Source organism: Dasypus novemcinctus, chromosome 5, assembly GCF_030445035.2.
Source record: "Dasypus novemcinctus isolate mDasNov1 chromosome 5, mDasNov1.1.hap2, whole genome shotgun sequence".
In the NCBI taxonomy this organism is placed as follows: Eukaryota; Metazoa; Chordata; class Mammalia; order Cingulata; family Dasypodidae; genus Dasypus; species Dasypus novemcinctus.
The window spans coordinates 81,764,775-81,784,981 of record NC_080677.1 but is presented as its reverse complement, the minus strand read 5'-3'; the positions used below and the strand labels follow the sequence as shown (position 1 = coordinate 81,784,981).

General features: G+C 38.6%; 1 protein-coding gene and 1 long non-coding RNA gene across 4 annotated transcripts in view; one reads left to right on the top strand and one right to left on the bottom strand.

Annotated features, from left to right (window-relative positions):
• Window positions 1-20,207, top strand: part of LOC131278516 (uncharacterized) — a 160,353-nt gene that overhangs the window by 84,417 nt on the left and 55,729 nt on the right. The gene's annotated exons all lie outside the window — the stretch shown is intronic.
• Window positions 8,964-20,207, bottom strand: part of PIK3CG (phosphatidylinositol-4,5-bisphosphate 3-kinase catalytic subunit gamma) — a 44,350-nt gene continuing 33,106 nt past the window's right edge. For all 3 annotated transcript variants that reach the window (XM_058297151.2, XM_058297152.2, XM_071215211.1), the window contains one exon: window positions 8,964-12,483. In XM_058297151.2, the coding sequence (XP_058153134.1) occupies window positions 12,205-12,483 (279 nt within the window). In that variant the 3' untranslated portion in view covers window positions 8,964-12,204. The remainder of the gene's footprint in view (window positions 12,484-20,207) is intronic.

The window sequence follows — 20,207 nt, the reverse complement described above, 5'->3', positions numbered from 1 at the left end:
CAGTGGATGTCCACAGGCCAGAAAGAATCTTCCTGCTGCAGCACCTGCTTCTTGAGAAGGTGCATGTGCAAGCCTCTTTAGAAAATGTTTCCAGGGAAACCATATAACTTTTATTCTTTCTCTTTAAGGTATTAAGCAGTAAATGTGCCTGCTAGTGCCTGGGGTTTTCACTTGAAGTCATGAGCTGCTGGAGAAAAGTGTTGGCATGAAACACACCCACATAGCCAGAAATCATTTTTTATGCTTCCTTCACTAAATGTCAGCTCCATACTCAGCTGTGGAGAACTAAATGACCTGGGTTCATTTGTGGGGTGGAAGATAGGGAAAGTTAACTCCAGAGCATCAGTAAATACAAATGGTGTGCGAATTTTCAAAGCTTGTTGGTTGAATTGCTTTTCTTGGCTATTGTTGTGATGGATGCTAATGAATGATGGTAATGCTTGATTCAAGCAATTGTGTCTTACGTGTTAGCTCCTGTGTACATTAGGCTTTATACGAAATGTGAATAACATGTAAAATCTTTATGTACATTTATTAGTATATAAAGATTATGAATTAAGCCAGCAAATCACAGAAGAGTTGGCCGAAATATTTCTACACCTGCGCCTTCAGTCATTGTCGTAGACCATCACAAACTTGCTCTGTTAAACTGTCCATGTTTCTAGTGTAGCAGGCATAGATCCTGGTCACTGTGTTTCTACGTGTAACCCCCATCCTTAAGTAAGTGAGTGGCCCTGAGGCAGACACCTGACTAAAGCGGGGCCAATTACATTCTCTTTCAGTGCACTTTGGAATCGGGATGCAAAGATGCTGGAGGTTAAACTGAGATGGTCAAATCAGAGGAGAGCTGAGAGGAAGCTGGACTTAGCTACTTACCAAAGGAAGGAAAGCTGGTAAGCAGGGAGAGAGAGAGAAATTTAAACACACACCAGGAAAAACTGAGAAAGAGAGAGAGAAAGATAGAGGGAGATTGAAAGGACTCCTGTTGGCTTTCTAGTTCCTGTTTCTTCACTTGGGAGACCTGGATGTTCATCCTAATCTAAGACTTTGTGAGACAGATCTATATTCTTAAAATACATCTCATTTTGTTCTTAAGTTAGAATTATTTTCTGTTACTTCCAACCAAAAGAACTCTCGTAAGATACCCAGAATTGCTGGGATCAGTTTTTACCACACTCCTTCTGGAGTGTCCTTAACCTGTGGAGCTAACTCTAGGTAGTTAGTGTCAGGATTGGATTGACTGAGTGACTTGGCTGTCTTTGCAGTTGCTGCAGAAGTTTTTGATATCCTACAAACCTCTCTCTTTTCTCTTTCTAACTGAGGGTGAAGGGTTGGGATAGCTGTTAAGGGAATGGTAGGGGAAGTGTACTTGGCCCAGTGGTTAGGGCGTCCGCCTACCACATGGGGGGTCCGCGGTTCAAACTCTGGGTCTCCTTGACCCATGTGGAGCTGGCCCATGCGCAGTGCTGATGCGCACAAGGAGTGCAGTGCCCTGACACGCAGGGGTGTCCTCCCCGTGGGGAGCCCCATGCCCACGGGCAAGGAGTGCGCCCGGTAAGGAGAGCAGCCCAGTGCAAAAGAAAGTGCAGCCTGCCCAGGAATGCAGCCCAGCGCCAAAGAAAGTGCAGCCTGCCCAGGAATGGCGTGGCACGCACACACACACACACACACACACACACACACACACGGAGAGCTGACGCAGTAAAAAGAAACACAGATTCCTGGTGCTGCTGATAAGATTCCTGGTGCCGCTGATAAGGATGGAAGCGGTCACACAGAAGAACACAGTGAGCAGACAACTGGGCAGCGGGAGAAGAGGAGAGAAATAAATAAATCTTAAAAAAGAAAAAAGGGAATGGTGGCTCTGGGCTTGGGACTAACTCTTATTAGTTTCTATTTGGTTTGATGATGCATTGAATTTGTATCTTTGAATAAACTAGAGAGTAGGAGAGAGAGAATGAAATGGGACCACTACTTTATAAAGGGTGGGTCAGTGGGAGCCCTCTTCTCTTCTTGTCATCAACATCATCTCTGCTTGAGTGTCTGCTGGAATTCTTGAACATAGCTCTAAGATCCATGAAAAAAACGTTACATAGTAAAGCACACATGGGTATTTAGCTGTGTCTTTATATTTACAAGTACATGTCAACATTTTTGGTCTGAATATTTTCTGACAAGGCTGAATCTAGCAGACCTTATGAGCATGGATTATTCTTAGGTTACTGATGCAGTTGCTGTTTACAAATCTTGGTGATGTGTGTGACTCTGCTGTTTTTAGATTTGATTAACATTACCAAGTAACTACTCCATGCCAGGCACTGGGCTAAGTTCTTTCACATATGTTAATCTTTTTTAAATATTCAGAAGAACTCTGAAAGTGTATTAGTTATCTATTGCTGTGTAACAAATTACTCCAAAACTTAGTGGTTTAAAACCACATTTATTATCTCACCGTTTCTGTGGATCAGGAATCCAGGCAAAGCTTAGTTAGGTCCTCTGGCTCTGGATGTCTCACAAGGCTGCAGTCATCTAAGGGTTCCACTCGAAAAGATATACTTTCTAACTCATGCTGTGGTTGCTGACAGAATTCAATTCCTCATGATTTATTGGCCAGAGACCTCCCTGGGTTTCTTAGCATGTAGATTGCTCCATGGAGCAACTCACAACACGGCAGGAAGTTTAGTCAGGCTGAGCTGTTGATAGAGAGAGAGAGAGAACTAGAGAATGCCAGCAAGATGGAAGTATCCTGATCTTGGAGGTGATATCGCATCACTTTTGCCATATTCTGCTTGTTAGAAGTGAGTTGCTAGGCCTGGTGTATACTTAAGAAGGGGAGATTACACAGGGCATGAATACCAGGAGGTGGGGATCATGAGGGACCATCTTAGATATTTTCCATTTTACAGATGAAAAAATTGAGGATCCACTTGAAAATATAGAGATAATTGGTGCTTTGTTGTCTGGTGAAAACTCCTGTCTGAGTGGGTTGAGTGCACACTGGTCCGTTTTTCAGCCTTCTTGTGGTTTGGTTTGCCGCACCCATGGAATCTGTCTCTGTCCTATAGGGCCTTGCTACCCAAAGTTTGGTCTGGGGACCAGCAGCATTAGCTTTACCTGGGAGCTTGATGGAAATGCAAAAACTCAGATCTTAGTCCAGATCTACTGAATTAGAAGCAGCATTCTAAAAAATTCCAGATGATTCCTGGGCATGTGAAAGTTTGAGAAGCAATGCTTTAATGGTCTTCTTTCTAGAGTTCTCTGTATTCTTCTGACTGCTAGTCATTTGCCCTTGGGCATAGTGAAGAATTTTATATTCTATCCTTGCACTAATTCAAAACCAGAGGAAATGAAGCCTCTGAACGGCAGGCTTTTTATCTCCTGTTTCGTATAAACAGCAGTAAGATAAGAGTGATAATGGCTCCATCTCAATAATCTAGGAGAGATCCGGAACTACTGGCGTGGGAAATCATAGCAGACAAATCAAAATGAAAGTTGTAATTTGGCTTTGTAGTGAGCTGCAGCAAATCTATACAGCAAGTGAGCATTCCTAAATTATATTTTATTTAAGCAACATAGATGAAGCTCAAAAGCAGTATGCTATGTGAAAGAAGCCAGGCACAAAGACCACATACAGTATAATTCCATTTATATGAAGTTCTAAAAAAGGCACAATTATATGACAGAAAGCATTTCAGTGGTCCTTCAGGATTGGAAGAGTTGGGTGGGAATTGACTTCCAAGAGGCATGAACAACATTTTTGGAGTGAGGGAAATGCTCCATGTCTTGTCTGTGGTGGTAGATACATGGGTATACATTTATCAAAATTCACCAAATTGTATATTTGTAATTGGTGAATTTTATTTTATTTTTTAAAGATTTATTTATCTCCCCCCCTCCCCTTCCCCTCCTCCTGTCCTGCTGTTTTTGATTTCTGTGCTGTCTTCTCTTTTTCCCTCCTCTAGGATTCCCTGGGATTCAATCCCGGAGACCTCTGCTAGGAAGAGAGGTTCCCTGCCAATTGTGCCACTTCAGTTCCAGGTTTCTACTGCGCTTCACCTTGACTCTCCCCTTGTCTCTCTTTTGATGCATCATCATCTTGCTGCGTGACTCACTTGCGCAGGGCACTGGCTCACCATGCAGGCACTCACGTGGGCACTGGCTCACCACACGGGCACTGGCCTGCTGCGTGGGCATGCTTTCTCTTCTTCTTTTTCACCAGAGGCTCCAGGGATTGAACCCTGGTCCATCCATATGGTAGGCAGAAGCTCTGTCAGTTGAACCACATCCGCTGCCCTGAATTTTATTTTTAAAAGCCAGAAGTTACGAAAGAAAGTTAATAGAAGTTAGTAGCAATGTCAATTGATTCTAGTTCCTCTAATTTTCTCTAGAAAATTATTACAATAACTCTTCAGAGAAGGAATCTATTTAGAAGATTACTTTGGTATCTGATGTTGATATAGAAAGGAAAATACCTCTCCTTTGAAGTCCTCCTGGGAAGACATCATATTTAGAAAGTTGTTAAGATTTCCAACATTTAAAGCACTTCTAAAAGTCACATTCCAAGGGTGATGCAATTGAGATTCTTCAGACTTCCTTGAAAAGGAACATAGAAATGAGAGCTATCATTTATTGAGCAATAACTCCAGGCCAGGCATTCTACTTAATGTTTTGCTTTCATTATTTCATTTAATCTGAACAGCAATCCTGTAAAGTAGGTACTGTTGTCTTTCCCAGCCTATAGTAGTAAGAGAGGAGAGAGTTGAGGCTTAGGGAGGTTTGACAATTTGTTCAAGTGCGAATCAGTACTTGAATTTTGGATGACCTAATGCTAAAGCCACTTAATCACTCTCTACCGCTTTGCTCTTGGAAGGCTTAAGTTCTTCCCTGCATCCACAGCCACACATACTCTGCATTTCCTCCGGTGTCCTCATATGTCTCAGACTCTTTTAAATTGCCATAGATTAGAGGAGTTGCACCCATGTACACATTGAAAGCCTTCAGAGTTGCCCTGCTACTTTGAGCAATTAGTGCCTAAGCAAGAGTTTGCTTCAAAAATGAGGAACTGTCTTGCAATGATGGATACAGGCCATTATACATTTTGTCAAAACCTATAAAATTGTGTGTTACAAAATGTAAACCATAAAATAAACTATAGACCATGGTTAAGTTGATATGTTTCAATAACTGTTCATCAATTATAATAATATACCACACTAATGAAAGATGTTATTAATAGGGGAAAATGTGAGAGGGGAGAGGTTGGATATATGGGAATCCGCTATATTTTTGATGTAACTATTATATGAGCTAAAATTTCTTTAAAAAAAAAAAAGAAAAAATATTAGGCAATATACATGTTACAACAAGAAATATTACTAGGGACAAAGAGAAGGATGTTTAACAATAACAAAAGAATCAATACATCAAGAAAATATCACAATTGTAAATTTATACACACTTAAAACCTAAGCCTCAAAATACCTGAAGTAAAACTCTGACACCTTTTTCAGAGATAGCCCTGTAAGAAGGAGGGCACAAGGTTACTGTCTCTTGATCTCCCAAACTCAGTTTCTCCTACTTTATGCAGATAAGTTCACAACGTTTAGTGTGACTTTTTAAAAATTTGTTTATTTTTTATTACATTTAAAAAATTTGTTTAAAGATACTTAGATTATATAAATGATACATAAAAAATGTAGGGGATTCCCATATGTCCCACTTACTACCCCTCACACACTTTCCCACATAAACAACATCCTTCATTAGTATGGTATATTTGTTACAATTGATGAATACATATTGAAACATTGCCACTAACCATGGATTATAGATTACGTTACAGTTTACGCTCTATCCCACACTATTTTGTAAGTTTATGACAAAATACATAATGGCCTGTATCTGTCATTGCAATGCCATGCAGGACAATTCCAATGTCCTGAAAATTTCCCCATATTACACCTATTTTTCCCTCTCCCTCCTCTCAGAACCTCTAGTGGCCACGGCCTCCACATCAGTGATAAAAGTTCTTCCATTGCTAGAATAACAGTACGTTCTATAGTAGAATAATAGTAAGAATACTTTAGTCCATTGTTCATTCCCCAATCTTTTTTTTTTTTTTTTTAAAGATTTATTTATTTATTTAATTTCCCCCCCTCCCCTGGTTGTCTGTTCTTGGTGTCTGTTTGCTGCGTCTTGTTTCTCTGTCTGCTTCTGTTGTCGTCAGCGGCACGGGAAGTGTGGGCGGCGCCATTCCTGGGCAGGCTGCACTTTCTTTTCACGCTGGGCGGCTTTTCACGCTGGGCGGCTTTCCTCACGGGCGCACTCCTTGCACGTGGGGCTCCCCCACGCGGGGGACACCCTTGCGTGGCACGGCACTCCTTGCACGCATCAGCACTGCGCATGGCCAGCTCCACACGGGTCAAGGAGGCCCGGGGTTTGAACCGCGGACCTCCCATATGGTAGACGGACGCCCTAACCACTGGGCCAAAGTCCGTTTCCCTCATTCCCCAATCTTGAAGATTATGGGATGGTGATGCCCATTCTGCCTCTAAATGATACAGAAAAGTGCTGTGAGGTGCTACAGTTGGACTCTCTTCTTTAGTATGTCCCTGTCCCTATTAAATCCTTCAAGTCAGATCAGTAAGGACATTAGGAACCCAGACCTGAACCCAGTCCTCAGAGGGGAAAATTCTTTCCCAAACAGCAGGGATGAGCTTTATTCACTCTTACTAATGAGCTAATGCTTAGAAGAGAATGTGACAATCATGGGAAGTGAAAACAAGGCTATTTGCACCTCCGAGGGGGGACTTAAATGTGAGCTGGATTGGCACGGCCACACAGACTCTTTGAAGTTTGCAGAACTGAGAAGAGCTGAACCAGGCAAGGTATTCCTTACTTTTTATGATGGAATAGACAACCTCCCTAGAAGTGCTTCTTCACATTTTAGGGAATAAATCACGGCCAGTGTAACAGATCTCAATTACGTAGGGACGGGGAAAGTCTCACAGTCATTTTTATGCCCATGAGTTCCAGCATCAGCTTTGATGCCACTGCTTGGTGATTATTACCTTCCTTTGATTTTTTTTTTTCCTTTGAGAAACAGACGTTTCTGATCTTTTAGTGGGGCTAGATATAAGCTAAAGAATAAGATAATCATGCAGGCTGAATTTCCCCCCAAAAAATGAAAAAAAATTTTTCCTTTATAAATTCAAATAATAGGGAGTCAAAGTTCCCCAAAACTCAAGGGAAAAATCACTGGTAATAGTTTGAACATATCACTCCAACCTTTTATCACATATAGAAACCTACATTTTAGCTTGAACATAATTGTACTATAATACTGTCCTGTGACTGCCTTCTTGCACCCCTTCTTATATCACAGATCTATGTGTGTGTCAATTCATTTTGTTCTACCTTATCAAGGGCTGATTGTTAAGCCATTGAATAAATGTACTGTGATTTAATAAATCAATCCCCTCTTGAGAGACTTTTAGACTATTCCCAATGTTTGGTTATTACAAACACTATTTTTAACCATAAATCTTTGCACATTTATCCAATATTCCTGAAGGATAAATTCCTGGATGTGGACTTGCTGTGTCAGAGAACAGATACATTCTTAATTTTCATAAATTTTGTCAAAGTACCATGCATGAATTCACCAATTTGCATTGCTTTCAACAGTGTGAGAGAATGCCTTTTCTCTCAAATTATTACCAGCTCTGGGCATTACCAATTTTCGCTAATCTGATGGTAAAAAGGAATTTTAATTTAATTTGCATTTGTTTAATCAATAGTGAGTTGGGGTCTGCCGTGATATGCTTATTGGTCACATGTATTTCTATTTTCTGTGAATTCAGTATTTTCTAATAAGGTATTTACCTTTTGCTTATTGTTTTATGAGTTCTTTTCATGTATTAAGAATGATAGCACTTTGTTAAATATTTTGGTGTAATTAGACATTTTTGGTAACTGCAGAGATCAGACAGGTTCACTTACATAAACTTTTTTTTTAAAGGTTTATTATTTATTTATTTCTCTCCCCTTTCCACCCACCCCGTTGTCTGCTCTCTGTGTCCATTTGCTGTGTGTTCTTTGTGTCTGCTTGCATTCTTGTCAGTGGCACCGGGAATCTGTGTCTCTTTTTTTGTTGTGTTATCTTGCTGCGTCAGTTCTCCATGTGTGCGGCACCGCTCCTGGGCAGGCGGCGCTTTTTTTGCATGGGCAGTTCTCCTTACAGGGCGTACTCCTTGTGCGTGGGGCACCCCTATGTGGGCGACACCCCTGCAAGGCATGGCACTTCTTGCACGCATCAGCACTGTGCGTGGGCCAGCTCAGGAGGCCATGGGTTTGAATCCTGGACCTTCTATATGGTAGGTAAACATTCTATCAGTTGAGCAATTCTGCTTCCCTACATAAACTCTTTTACCCCACAAAAGACCATACAAAAACACTTAAAACAAAAAAGCTTTTGGTTACTGACACTCATTATGAAGTGTCTGCTACCACCAACACATTATAAATTCTGTGAGGACTAGGATTGGGTCAATTTAGTTCCATATTCTTATCCCTAGTATTTTTAGCACAGTATCTGGCAGGTAGTAGGCACTCAATAAAGATTTCATGAAAGACCAGATGTAATTTTCAGGGATGTTTGGTCTTTCAGAGATTAAAAGGTGTGTACAGGGGACACATGATATCAGATTCTTTTATTTCAATTTACACTGAACGATTTGTAATTAAAGTTCTTGCAAGAAGAGGGAACTAGACTGTCCAGAGGAAGGAATGTCTCAGTTCTCTGAATGGGTACTTTAGCCAAGGGGTGTGTACCCTTCATGCTTTAGGTCCTGGGACCCTGTTCTGAAAATGAGTCTTGGAGAATATGTGGACAGGCACCCAACTAGAACCCATTTTATTGACCAGAATTATTAGGTGAGATTAAACAGAAAATAAGACAATACAACTCTTAAAATACAAATTTATTTTCTTCATATTGTACAATATAATTGGCAATTCATTTTATAGTTATGGAAAACCGAGCCCATCATACCAAATAGTGGCCAGAATTCTCTTCGAAAACTTGTTTTCCAAAGTAGTTTTGAAATTTATTTCATAGGATTGTTTAATAGAGGACTGACAGCATCCAAATTATGCTGCAGAGTTACTACATCCAACCTTTTAAGAAAATTCATCTCCTGAAAAAGATGTATTTACTAAAGTTAAAGTCAAGCATTTTTTGTAGGAGTTGATATATTTTATCTACAATGTCTCCTCTCCCTCTTCCTCCACTAAAGTATTGCTAAACCTGGTCAAATGCAGTTACATGGGGTTAGGTCTCAACTATCTACTTTGTTTTATTTATTATTATTTTTTAGGAGGTACTGGGGATTGAACCTGGGACCTCGTACATGTGGAGCAGGTGCTCAACCACTGAGCTAAACCTGTTCCACTGTTTTATTGGTCATCATTCCAGTCCCAAAGCAATGGGACTAGTGTTTAAGGTCCTAATATACAGCCAGTGAGATGAGGTATTTCAGTTTGAACAGATCCAACATTTTAATCTGGGCACTTTTTCTACCCTTTAGGCAGACATGGTCTATATGACCCAAACTGAGCACCAAAGGCACTGTTCAGAGACACACAGCACCAGCTTCATGGACATGGAATCTGTGCAGTCAGATAGGGCTCCATGTTCATGTGGCTCTGAGCTTGGTTTAATGCTCTACTGTTGCTGCTTTGAATTTCTTAATAATTTTTGAACAAGGGACCCCACATTTTCATTTTGCCCTGGGCTCTGGAAATTATGTAGCAGGTCCTAGAGATACATAAGACTCCTTTTGATCTGAATCATCTGACTTGTGGTCTCTGTTCTTATTTGGCATTGAAGAGAGAGTTAGGATGACTCTAGTTCTAGAACATTTTCAAAAGTATGGAAGTAGTTGGTCATGTGACTCACTGCGACCAGGGAAGGAAGGAAGCACACAAAGGCAATCTGTGTTTATTTGCAAATCTATAGAGTTGAAATTATACCTTCATTGTAATTGGAAGAATCAAGCCCAATATAATATATCTATTTTATATCTATATAAATTATATATAATCATCACAATGAAAGAACTTGTTCATTTAAGGAGCATACATGTATGCACATGTGCCAATAAGCTAAATATAAATACATTTCTTTTGTAATTCTTCTATCACTAAGGTGATAATTTTAGGAGGACAAATAATATGCAGACTCTGTGCAAGATCTGAGCCTGGCTATTCTTTATAATAATAATAACATCCTCTTCTGAATTACAAAGCATAATTCTTTCTACTCTTCTTCAAAAGAATGATAGGAAATACTTGGTTCAAAATTGCCATATAATGTCTATTCTCACTTATAGAGAGGAATAGACATTTTATTACAAGGCATGGTCCTCTGTTCAGGGGGATGTAGATTTTAAAAGAATGAGTTTTCAAGAAAGAGGAATTCTTAATAGGTATCTTCTGAGCCAGAAGAAAGGCTCACCGGGCAAGAAAGCAGTGTTATCTACACCTGCAAGGGCCAAACAGGGCTTTCCAATCCTGGCTGCATATTAGAATCACCTAACGCGCTTAGAAAATATATGGATGCCTGGGGACCATCCCAAATTAATTGAATTATAATCTGCGGGTAAGGCACAGGCAATGGTATTTTTTAAAGGGCCACTGGCGATTCTGATTTGCAGCCAGGGTTGAGAACTACTGGGCTTTTGCATACCTCAAAGAAAGGTTTGAGCTACACCACAACTCTTAACTGATAGTTTCAAAAATATAAAAATTAAATATGTATTTATGTCTAACTGCATTTAAACTAAGACACCCTTAACATGGAGTTATTTTTATGTAAACCATTAGCTATAGGTAATTTAAAAATATTTTATAATTAATTTAGTGATCTCTAAGGTTAAACATTTAAGAGAAGAAAATAGTTTTCAAAGAAGAGATTTCAATTATTTTTAGGAAATCTGAAGAATGTGTCAACATTTAAAAGTCCTTTAAGCAGAGCAATGGATAGGGCAAGTAGTGTTCTTACTAATTTGGGGTATATTTTTAAAATACCAAATATCCTCTTCCATTAAAAATAAAGATAAAAAACTGCTCAGATCAAAATTTAAAATTGAAGCATGTAGAAACTAATTTATATCTCCTAGAATTCTCCTTTAATAATATACTTTAAAAAAAATTCCACTAAACATCTTTGCAAATAAGCACCTAAAATTCTAGTAATACTAAAAGAGAAATTCTTTCTCAACTAATTTTTTGAGTTTGAGGGTAGAGGTGTCCATGAGGCATCAAAACTCAGCATAAAGGGGTTGTAGGAGGGTGGGAACTGAGGAAGAAGACATACAGGAGGAAGAAAGGGAGGGAAGAAAATGTAAAGGCAAAGAAAAATTTTATATATATGTATATATATATAAAGAATCCTTTTAGTTATTTTCTGTTTCTAAGCTGGAAAAAACTATACTAACTGTACTTGATAATTCACTTCAAAGGGCAGAACAAATGGTCTCATATCTATTTTTCACATTCATAACTAGACCAGCAGAAAAGGGTAAGGGTACAAAAGTTTAGGTTTTCCATTTTGTGTTTCTTCAGTCTCAGTTGTGCACTGTGAAAGAACCTGATAGCAAAGGACAGTGAAAAGACTAGCTCCTTTTCTCTTGTTCTTAGCACATCACTAACATCTGCAGACATTGAGGGGATGTTCTGGAAGGTGGCAAAGGTTACAGTGATTACATGTTTTGTTTTATTTTTCCTGTAAATAGCTTGAAGAACAAAAAGGTAAACAAAATTGAGAGTAAACTAAAATCCAGATGAAAATGAATGCCACTGGTTTCTCTAAAGAACTTGCAGGAGCACCCGACAATAAGATAGTTGTAACATCAGACGCAATAAGGAAGTCATTAGTCTGTTTATACTTATAATATTCCCCAACATGACTGACACAAATAGAGAAAAAACAAACCTGCAGATAAGCCTAGCAATGAATATTATCTAACCAAACAATCAGTAATGCCAATTTTTTTCTCTAGTGAAGAGCTCAGATAGGAAAAGAGCTGTTTCTGAAGTGCCAGATTCACAATGTCCTATTACATTTTAATCCCAAATTCAGTGACTGACGTGCTAATTTAAAGCTTTAGAACACTAAGTTATTTTAAATTCTAGCCCAAAGTATTAGGCTGAATGTTTCTCTCCTTGTTTGATGCCAAGAACAAGATGTAGGAACCAGTTAAACTGAACTGTCCATCCTTTGTCTCTGCAAACTTCAATCTGATCAAGAAAATACTTTTTAGCATCCTCTTCATTTTTCCCCACTGTTAAGGCATCCCGAATATATTCAATATCTTCTTTGCTTGTTAACTGGGGCATTCCTGTCATCAGCATCATGGAGAACAGGATGATCAGTAAGTTTGTGTGATGACGAAGGGCCCTGTAAGCCTTCACACAGACGTCCTGGATAAAGGAGAAGAAAATGTTGTTGTTGTTATAGTAACTAAGGAGGCTGACGAGAACTGGGCTGTATGGGAATTTACACGGCATTACCCTGTCCATGAAGAAACCATCACAACCAAGGTAGGTCCCCTGCCTCAGATGAAAAGCTTGGTGAGAACATAAACTATTCGTATAATCTCCTAGGCATTTAGGGTAGTACATCCAGGGCATGGTCAAAGGAAACAAATTGATACACAATCATTTCATCTTATTCTTTACTCTATGTTTTAAATTCAAATTCTTTCCTAAAAAATTGAGAATGGAAAATTCTGTAGTCGCCGGAGAGAAATGAGTCAAGTTTGGAACACCATGCTGGATTCAATGAACTTTATGTAATAGTAAATAAGGTTTGTCAAGAGCTAACGAAATTCAAGGAAATGAAGGAAATGTGTTTGAGATTTAGCTTTCATTTTTATTTTATACTTTGTTCTATTCTAAAAAAGCAAATAAATTCTTCACTGTCTGATTCTCAGTGTTATTGACTGACTTTGGATTTTAATACAAATTCTGAATACGGAGTAAGAGAGAGGGTTTTAAAAATGCTAAGGCCGATGCCTTCCGCAAAAGCATTTGAACAAGGCCTGTGTACAGGTGAGCAGAGTCCACTTCCTAAGCAACGTGTGTGCTTATGCCATTTAAATTGTTTCAGAGCACAGAAAAAGGGACAAAGGTTCCCAATTTTTCATTCAAGAATAATTTAACTTTAATACCATAACTTGATGAAGATAGCACATTGAAGAAAATTAAAGTTAATGAATACAGATATAAATATTTCAAATAAAATAGTAGCATGTTATTCTTTCAAACACATGCTGAAAGAATAACATACCATAGCAAAAAGGGTTTATTGCCAAATTGCAAAAGTTCATCATAAGGGACTGTATTAACATCCATTTCTGACTTTAAAAAAGTAACAGTGTGGAAATGACTTGGCTTAAGCAGTTGGGCTCCTGTTTACCATAGAGAAGGTCCAGGGTTTGATGCCTGGGGCCTCCTGGTGAAGGCAAGCTGGCCCTCACGGCTGGCTCACAGGGTGAGCTGGCCCATGTGGAGTGCCAGCCCATGTGGGTGTGCCACTCCGTGCAGGAATGCCACCCCACGTAGGAATGCCACCCTGTTCAGGAGTGCCGACCAATGCAAAGAGCTGGCGCAACACGATGATATAACAAGAGACACAGAGGACAGACAATGAGACGTAGCAGAACAGGGAGCTGAGGTGGTGCAAGAGAATGATTACCTCTCTCCCACTCCAGAAGGTCCCAGGATTGGTTCCTGGAGCCGCCTAAGGAGAATACAAGCAGATGCAGAAGAACACATAGTGAATGGACACAGAGAGCAGACAACAGGGATTCTGGGGGAAGGGTAGAAATATATAAAAAAATATTTTTAAAAAAGTAACAGTGTAACAATATATAACTAAAATGTAATAATGTGAAGAATATTAAATTATCAGTCAAAATCTTTCTAAATAATGCAATATCAGAAAAAAAGAAGAATATTATCAGAAAACTGAAGGTAAAATTATCATTATCTACAAATGATACCATTGTCTTCTTGGAACACCCAAGGAAAAACCTCAAATGCTATTGTAACTAGTTTTTAAAAGCTGGCTTTTAATAAAAATTAATGACTAGAATGCTGTAGACCACCATTTGGAAAGTATAATGTAATAACAGATACCTGTGAATAAAGGTAATGGGAGCATGATAAACACATGCTCAAATTGCTCAATTTATATATGAGGATAAACACATACACAAAACATGCAGTACCCATTTTAAGAAACAATCAAATGTAAAAGAAAACCTGAATTCATGGAGAGACGGAATGTTCCTCAGTGATAAAACTGCTTATTATAAAGATATAAATTCTTTTCAGATTCACCTATAAATATAATAAAATTTCAATAGAAACTCCTAGTTCTGTTGTACTGTGGTTACCAGTACAAAGATGAGCACATTCTTTCATAAAATATAACAAATATATAATAATATTACATGGTATTAATAATAGGGTGGTTTATGGAAAAAATACTCCTAATATAAGCTATGGATTATAGTTAGTAGTAATATTTGGACATTCTTTCTTCAAGTGTAACAAATGTTCCACAAAAATGCAAGGTAATGGTGGTGGTGTGGTGTGTGGGAATCCTGTATGCTATGCATTTATGCATGCTTGTTTTGTAAATTCATAACTTCTCTAATAAATAAAAAATTGGATATTTAAACATAAATATTGTTTTATGTTCATCCAGGATAATTAAGTCCTGAGAGAACATTTTGAAGAAATGTAGTTACAGATATAGAGTTACAGGGCTTGGCATACTGGACATTAAAATATGTATCATAAAACTGCAATATTTAAAACAGTATGAAACAGTATCTGTTCTTTTCCATAAATGACAAGAAATTCTGTGGCACAGAAGTGAAGGTTCAGAAACATACCTAAGTACGTAATAAATATAATAAAGGCGCCTCCTCAAATTAGTGAGGAAAAAGCCTATTATTTGAGAAATGGGGCTAGGGCAACTAGATTATCATTTGGGAGAAAAGTAAAGTAAAGTCTTTATTTCATGTGGTATAGCAAAATAAATTCCAAATGGATTAAATATTTCAATGTAAAAAGGGCAAATATTTAAATAATCATTGAGTGGGAAAGGACTTTATGAAGATGACTTCTGAGGTGGAATCTGTATGAAAAGATAGATTAAACTACAGAAACTTGAATTTTTATGAGAAAAAATAAACAATACTAAAAGGGGAAAACAAAAGAAAACACATCTGCAGCATGTCAGATCATTCCTCTGCTTCCAGCCCCAAATCACTAAGAAAGAGATGAATCGTTACTAGAAATTCAGGTCCAGGGTACTGAATTCACATTACAAGTCATAAAAACAGATAATAAACATACAACCTTATTAATAACCAAATAAATGTAACAAAATGAGATAGAGATATTCACCTATCAAATCAGAAAATACATAAAAAAAATTTTTTTAATGACAACACCCAAAATTCACTTTTCACAGGCTGATGGTAGATGGCAACAGATATTACTCTACCAGGAGACAATTTGATAACATGCATCAGAAGCTTAAATGCTTAAATGTAATATAACTTACTTGTGGTGGTGGTACCATGACTGACACATTTGTCAAAATTTAGAGAACTGTACATCTAAAAAGGGTGTATTCTGCTGTATGTAAGTTATGCCTCAGTACATTTGACTTAAAAAAACAAACAAACAAGATCTATATCCTTTTACCCTGCAATTTTCCTGCTAGAAATTTACCTTCAAAAAATTGGATAAATTTGCAGCAATTTACAGCAATTTATATATGAGGATGTTCATTAGAATACTGTTTAAAATTGTGGAAACTTGGCAGTAACTCATTAGGGAATTGATAAAAAGGTGTATGAAAGTACAACTGCATACTCTACAACTACTAAATAACATAGTAGAGTATTATTTAATAAGAACATAAAAGTGTTTCTGTAAAGAAGGAGGTGTAAACAACAGGTGATAAAATCTCATTATGGGAAATTAACAAAATATATATATGAATATAAATTACAGGCCAAAATGTTAATAGTGATTTTTTTCTTTTTTTGCCTTTAGATGATCTTGTCTGTGTCATTCATATGTGACAAAGTAACTGTAATGATAATTATGGTCATGCATGTGTTACTCTGTCAGAGAGGCTAGACTGTGTACCCATTCTTTCTATTCTAATTACTTGGGTCAATGTCTGTCTCCACTACACCATGATCTTCTGTAGAATAAGTCATCTCCAATGTGTAGCACAAGGTAATGGGTGATGATGAACCATTTAAACTGAATCCATGTGCAGTGTTCATAGTTGGGTTGAAAACAGTCTTAATACCATGTCTTCTTCTTCACAAAGCCTGGCTTGACGTCAGTGTCTTAACTAAAATATAAGTGATGAAAATGTAACTGTGGATTAATGAAGAGGCCTCATGACCCTTTCCAGGGTGCAAAGACGGCTGGGGCTGTCAAGATTTGACCATCTCTGGTGGTCCTGTTTGGAGGTTTGGGTAAGGTGAGTGATTTGAGCGGCCCCAAGAGAGGGATGTGTGTAAGTCGGTCAGCCAATGGTAGTTTGCCCATGGTTATCCGAGACAGCCCAGGCTCCAGGGGTAGGTGGATCTGGACACCACTTCCAGATCAGCCACCTAGGAGCCTGTGTGGCAAATTACCCAACTTCTGTTTCCTCAACTGTACAAAGGCAATGCTAATGATCATCCTGCTGCCCACCTCACAGGGTTGCTGTGAGGACTAAATACGATAAAGCACACGCGGTGTTTATCCAGGACCTAAAAATACAGAGCAAGTGCTTTGTTAATATTAGCTATTATTATTATTATTTAGACTAAGTGTAAGTCAGAGGGTTGAGGCAAGAACTCAGCTGAGAGAAGAGCTACAAGATAGGGTACTAGGCAAAAGGGCGCCCGAGGGCTGGACCTGGGCCTCAGAAATGAGGCTTGCACACAGAGGGTGGCTGTGTGGCCTTGCCTCCTGTCAGCACTGTCCTGGGCTGGTCCATGCAGTTTTAAGGGTCTGCACAGCACTGGCCACTGAAGTTGACTGTTCTTCAGGAGAAGCATGACAGATTGGTTTAACGTTCTCCTGCTCTTTCTCCCAGACTCTATTACAATTTCTTTTCCAAGCACAAAGACAAGTGGACTATACTGGCATGTTTTGAGCGAGACAAGAGATATAAAATGCCTGACACAGAGGCTGGCACACTGCAAAGGCTCAGTAGATGCTAGCTCATCTCCCCTGCCTATGATGGAGTGTAGGTCAAATATGCATTTATCTTCACTTGCCATGAAGCAGGAGACTCCATCAGACTCAAAAGTCCATTGGGGCTTTTCGTGCCCTGGCCCCAGCATCACTTATCTCCTGCAAGCCGCCCTGGTGCGTTAGTGCTCTTGCATTCTTAATGACTTATGCCTGCAAATCATTTTCTTTTGCTTATCCATAGGGCCCAATGAGTTTTCTCTCATTTCTTGATAATTACACAGACTAAGTACAGACTTCACTGCAGGCAACAGGCTCATTAATTTGCCAACTTGCACAATTTTCACAAAGATATAGACGGGAATGTCTTTTGATTTTGAATTAGAGTACATCCTGACTTCTAATTATTTTTCTATCCATCTTTATACTGGGGGCTCTAGGTCAGCCCCCTGCTGTGTGAGCCCATAGTGTGGTCAAACTCTTTAGTAGAAAAGTTAATTTTTAGAGGAAAATTAATCTGAGGCCAAGTTATTATAACACCAATTTGTAGATGCTCAGTAAATACTAAGCAGTGACACACTGATTCGCCGATCTCTATAGCACACAAGGAGATATGCTAAGGAAAGGGACTGTCTTGCTTCTGCTGAAGACCATCTCCCCTATAAAAGGAATTTCTGCTGGCTCTCATTTATTTGATTAGCTCTGATTTTCATAGACAAAGGTAGTTTCTATGAGAGAAATTTCCTACTCAAATTTAAATGCATGCCACACTGTCCAAGTTCTGCCTGTCTACACAGACTTAGAGATTGGCTGTGGATTTAAATATTTTTTGCTTAAAAGGCAGTGGGGAGCAGTGGTTAACAGAGCAGGTTCACATAGCTGCATGGATTCAAATCTTGACTTTACTGCTGACAAGCTGTTGATTTTACCTTTTTTGAAGGAAAGATGTTACTTTACTTTCTTTGAATGAAAATAAAAACAACACCTATTTGATATGGTTGTAGTAAGAGATGAATAAGATAATATTTGTAAAGCACAGTGCAATGTAAGCTATTGGGTATTACTAATAGTATCAGAAGTTGCATTATTGAACACATATACTTTTCAATCTTAAGGAAGTCAGCATCCCACCCGGACAACCTGTTCAAAATGTATCCTTAGATTGTCCTAGGAGGTGAGGCAGGGTCAGGTGGCGGGGCAGAGATATGCCTCACTCCAGCCAGTCTGAGGGGTAGGTTCTTCTCACCCTGGCCCACTGAGGCGGGTAGGGTTCTCTTGCCTTGAGTGGCTCCACTGAGCAACTGCTCCACCCACTCAGGCCCATAGAAGTTTCATTTCTGCCCTTTGCACTCAGCCACAGGGTTTGTGAGGGCGTCCTGACCATGTGCCTCGGCTCAGAGGTCTGTGGTTTGAGGGACTATGAGGATGTGGCTTGGGGAGCACAGGGGAAAACACAGAATACAGAAGTTATTGACCGTAGCAACAGAAATTTCCCTACCGCTAGGGCTGCTTGTGTATTGACCTCAAACATCCTTACTCTCTTCTCATTTTCCTGCTGAAAAGTTTTATCTTACTGAGTACAGAAGAAAGAATAGGGAAAGAATCTGGTTTTCAGGGACTTGATTTAATTTACTTGTTAATGTGTGTGAATGTGGAGAGCATTATATAAATGTTAATGTCATTAGCTGGAACTCTATGTATTAGCAGCAAATAAATAGTTTGAGCCAATATATTACATCTACTCTTAATTTGACAGTTGATTCAAATGCCTCAATTATAGCATCTGACCAAAAGAAAGGATTGTTTTTACAAAGCTAGCACCCTCCTAAGTCTTGGGAACAAAAGGAGTTATTATCATTTCAGGGTCAAAATTTAGACTTGATTTGTTAACTGGCCTAACTATTAGTTCATTAAACTGAAAACAAACCACTTTCTACACATCATCTACTAAGTTGTTAACCACTAATGAACTGTGGCTGCTTTAAACTTTCCAAAATCATATGGAATTGGCCTACTTTTTCTAAAAGCCAAACTCCTCCATTCTCATCCAGAAATGAAGAGGAAGTGAAATATTACTGAACATATCCACAAAGATGAAGAGTGGCCCCAAGAACATAAAACAGAAACTCCAAGAAAAAGATTCCAGGGTTGAAGAGAGGAGAAACATTCACAAATATTCATCAATGAAAAGAAATGTTCCCACCCATTTATTTTCCTCAACAGTAAAGTTGCCTCCATCTGCTAGAGGAAGGAGACAGTGGAGAAAAATAATATTTCAGATCAGGCAGATCTGAAATATTTCTTATAAACAATCAATGCATTGGCAAGCTGGTGTATTTAGAAGTTATTTTGGAAAAACAGAGAAAATTATTGATTAGTAGACCTAATAATGCAGGAAGAGGCAATTTCTGGTAAATCTGAAAGAACAGCATGTCCCATACTTGGCCACGCATTTGCTGAGTTTGAATTAGGATTCTCATCTTTAAGGGCTTCTTAAAAAGGATTCTCAGACTAGCCTCATTTGTCAGGGGAAGAGGTATACAATCTTCCCAATTATTTTGCTGGAGACTCATTAGAAAGATAAAGGCCACAATTAAATCATTCTACTTTAGTTAAATAGTCTAAATAGCCTGTCCGTAGGTGTGTGTGTGTGTATTTATCCACAAGCATTGTTCTGAAAATAATTTAAGGTGGAGTATCTGGATACACAAAAGTCAAAATAACATTAATTAGAAGTGTGTGGAAAAGCAAAGGGAAGAACAAAGGAGATCATCCATAATGGGTTCTGGAAAGAAACTAATTTAAAAACTAACACCACAAATCCTATATACTTGCTATGGATGGTCTTCAAATATGCTTCTAGTCAAAAGGAAAGTCTAATCAGTTATTCAGTCCAGTGTTCAGAAGATTTTTTAAAAAAATCT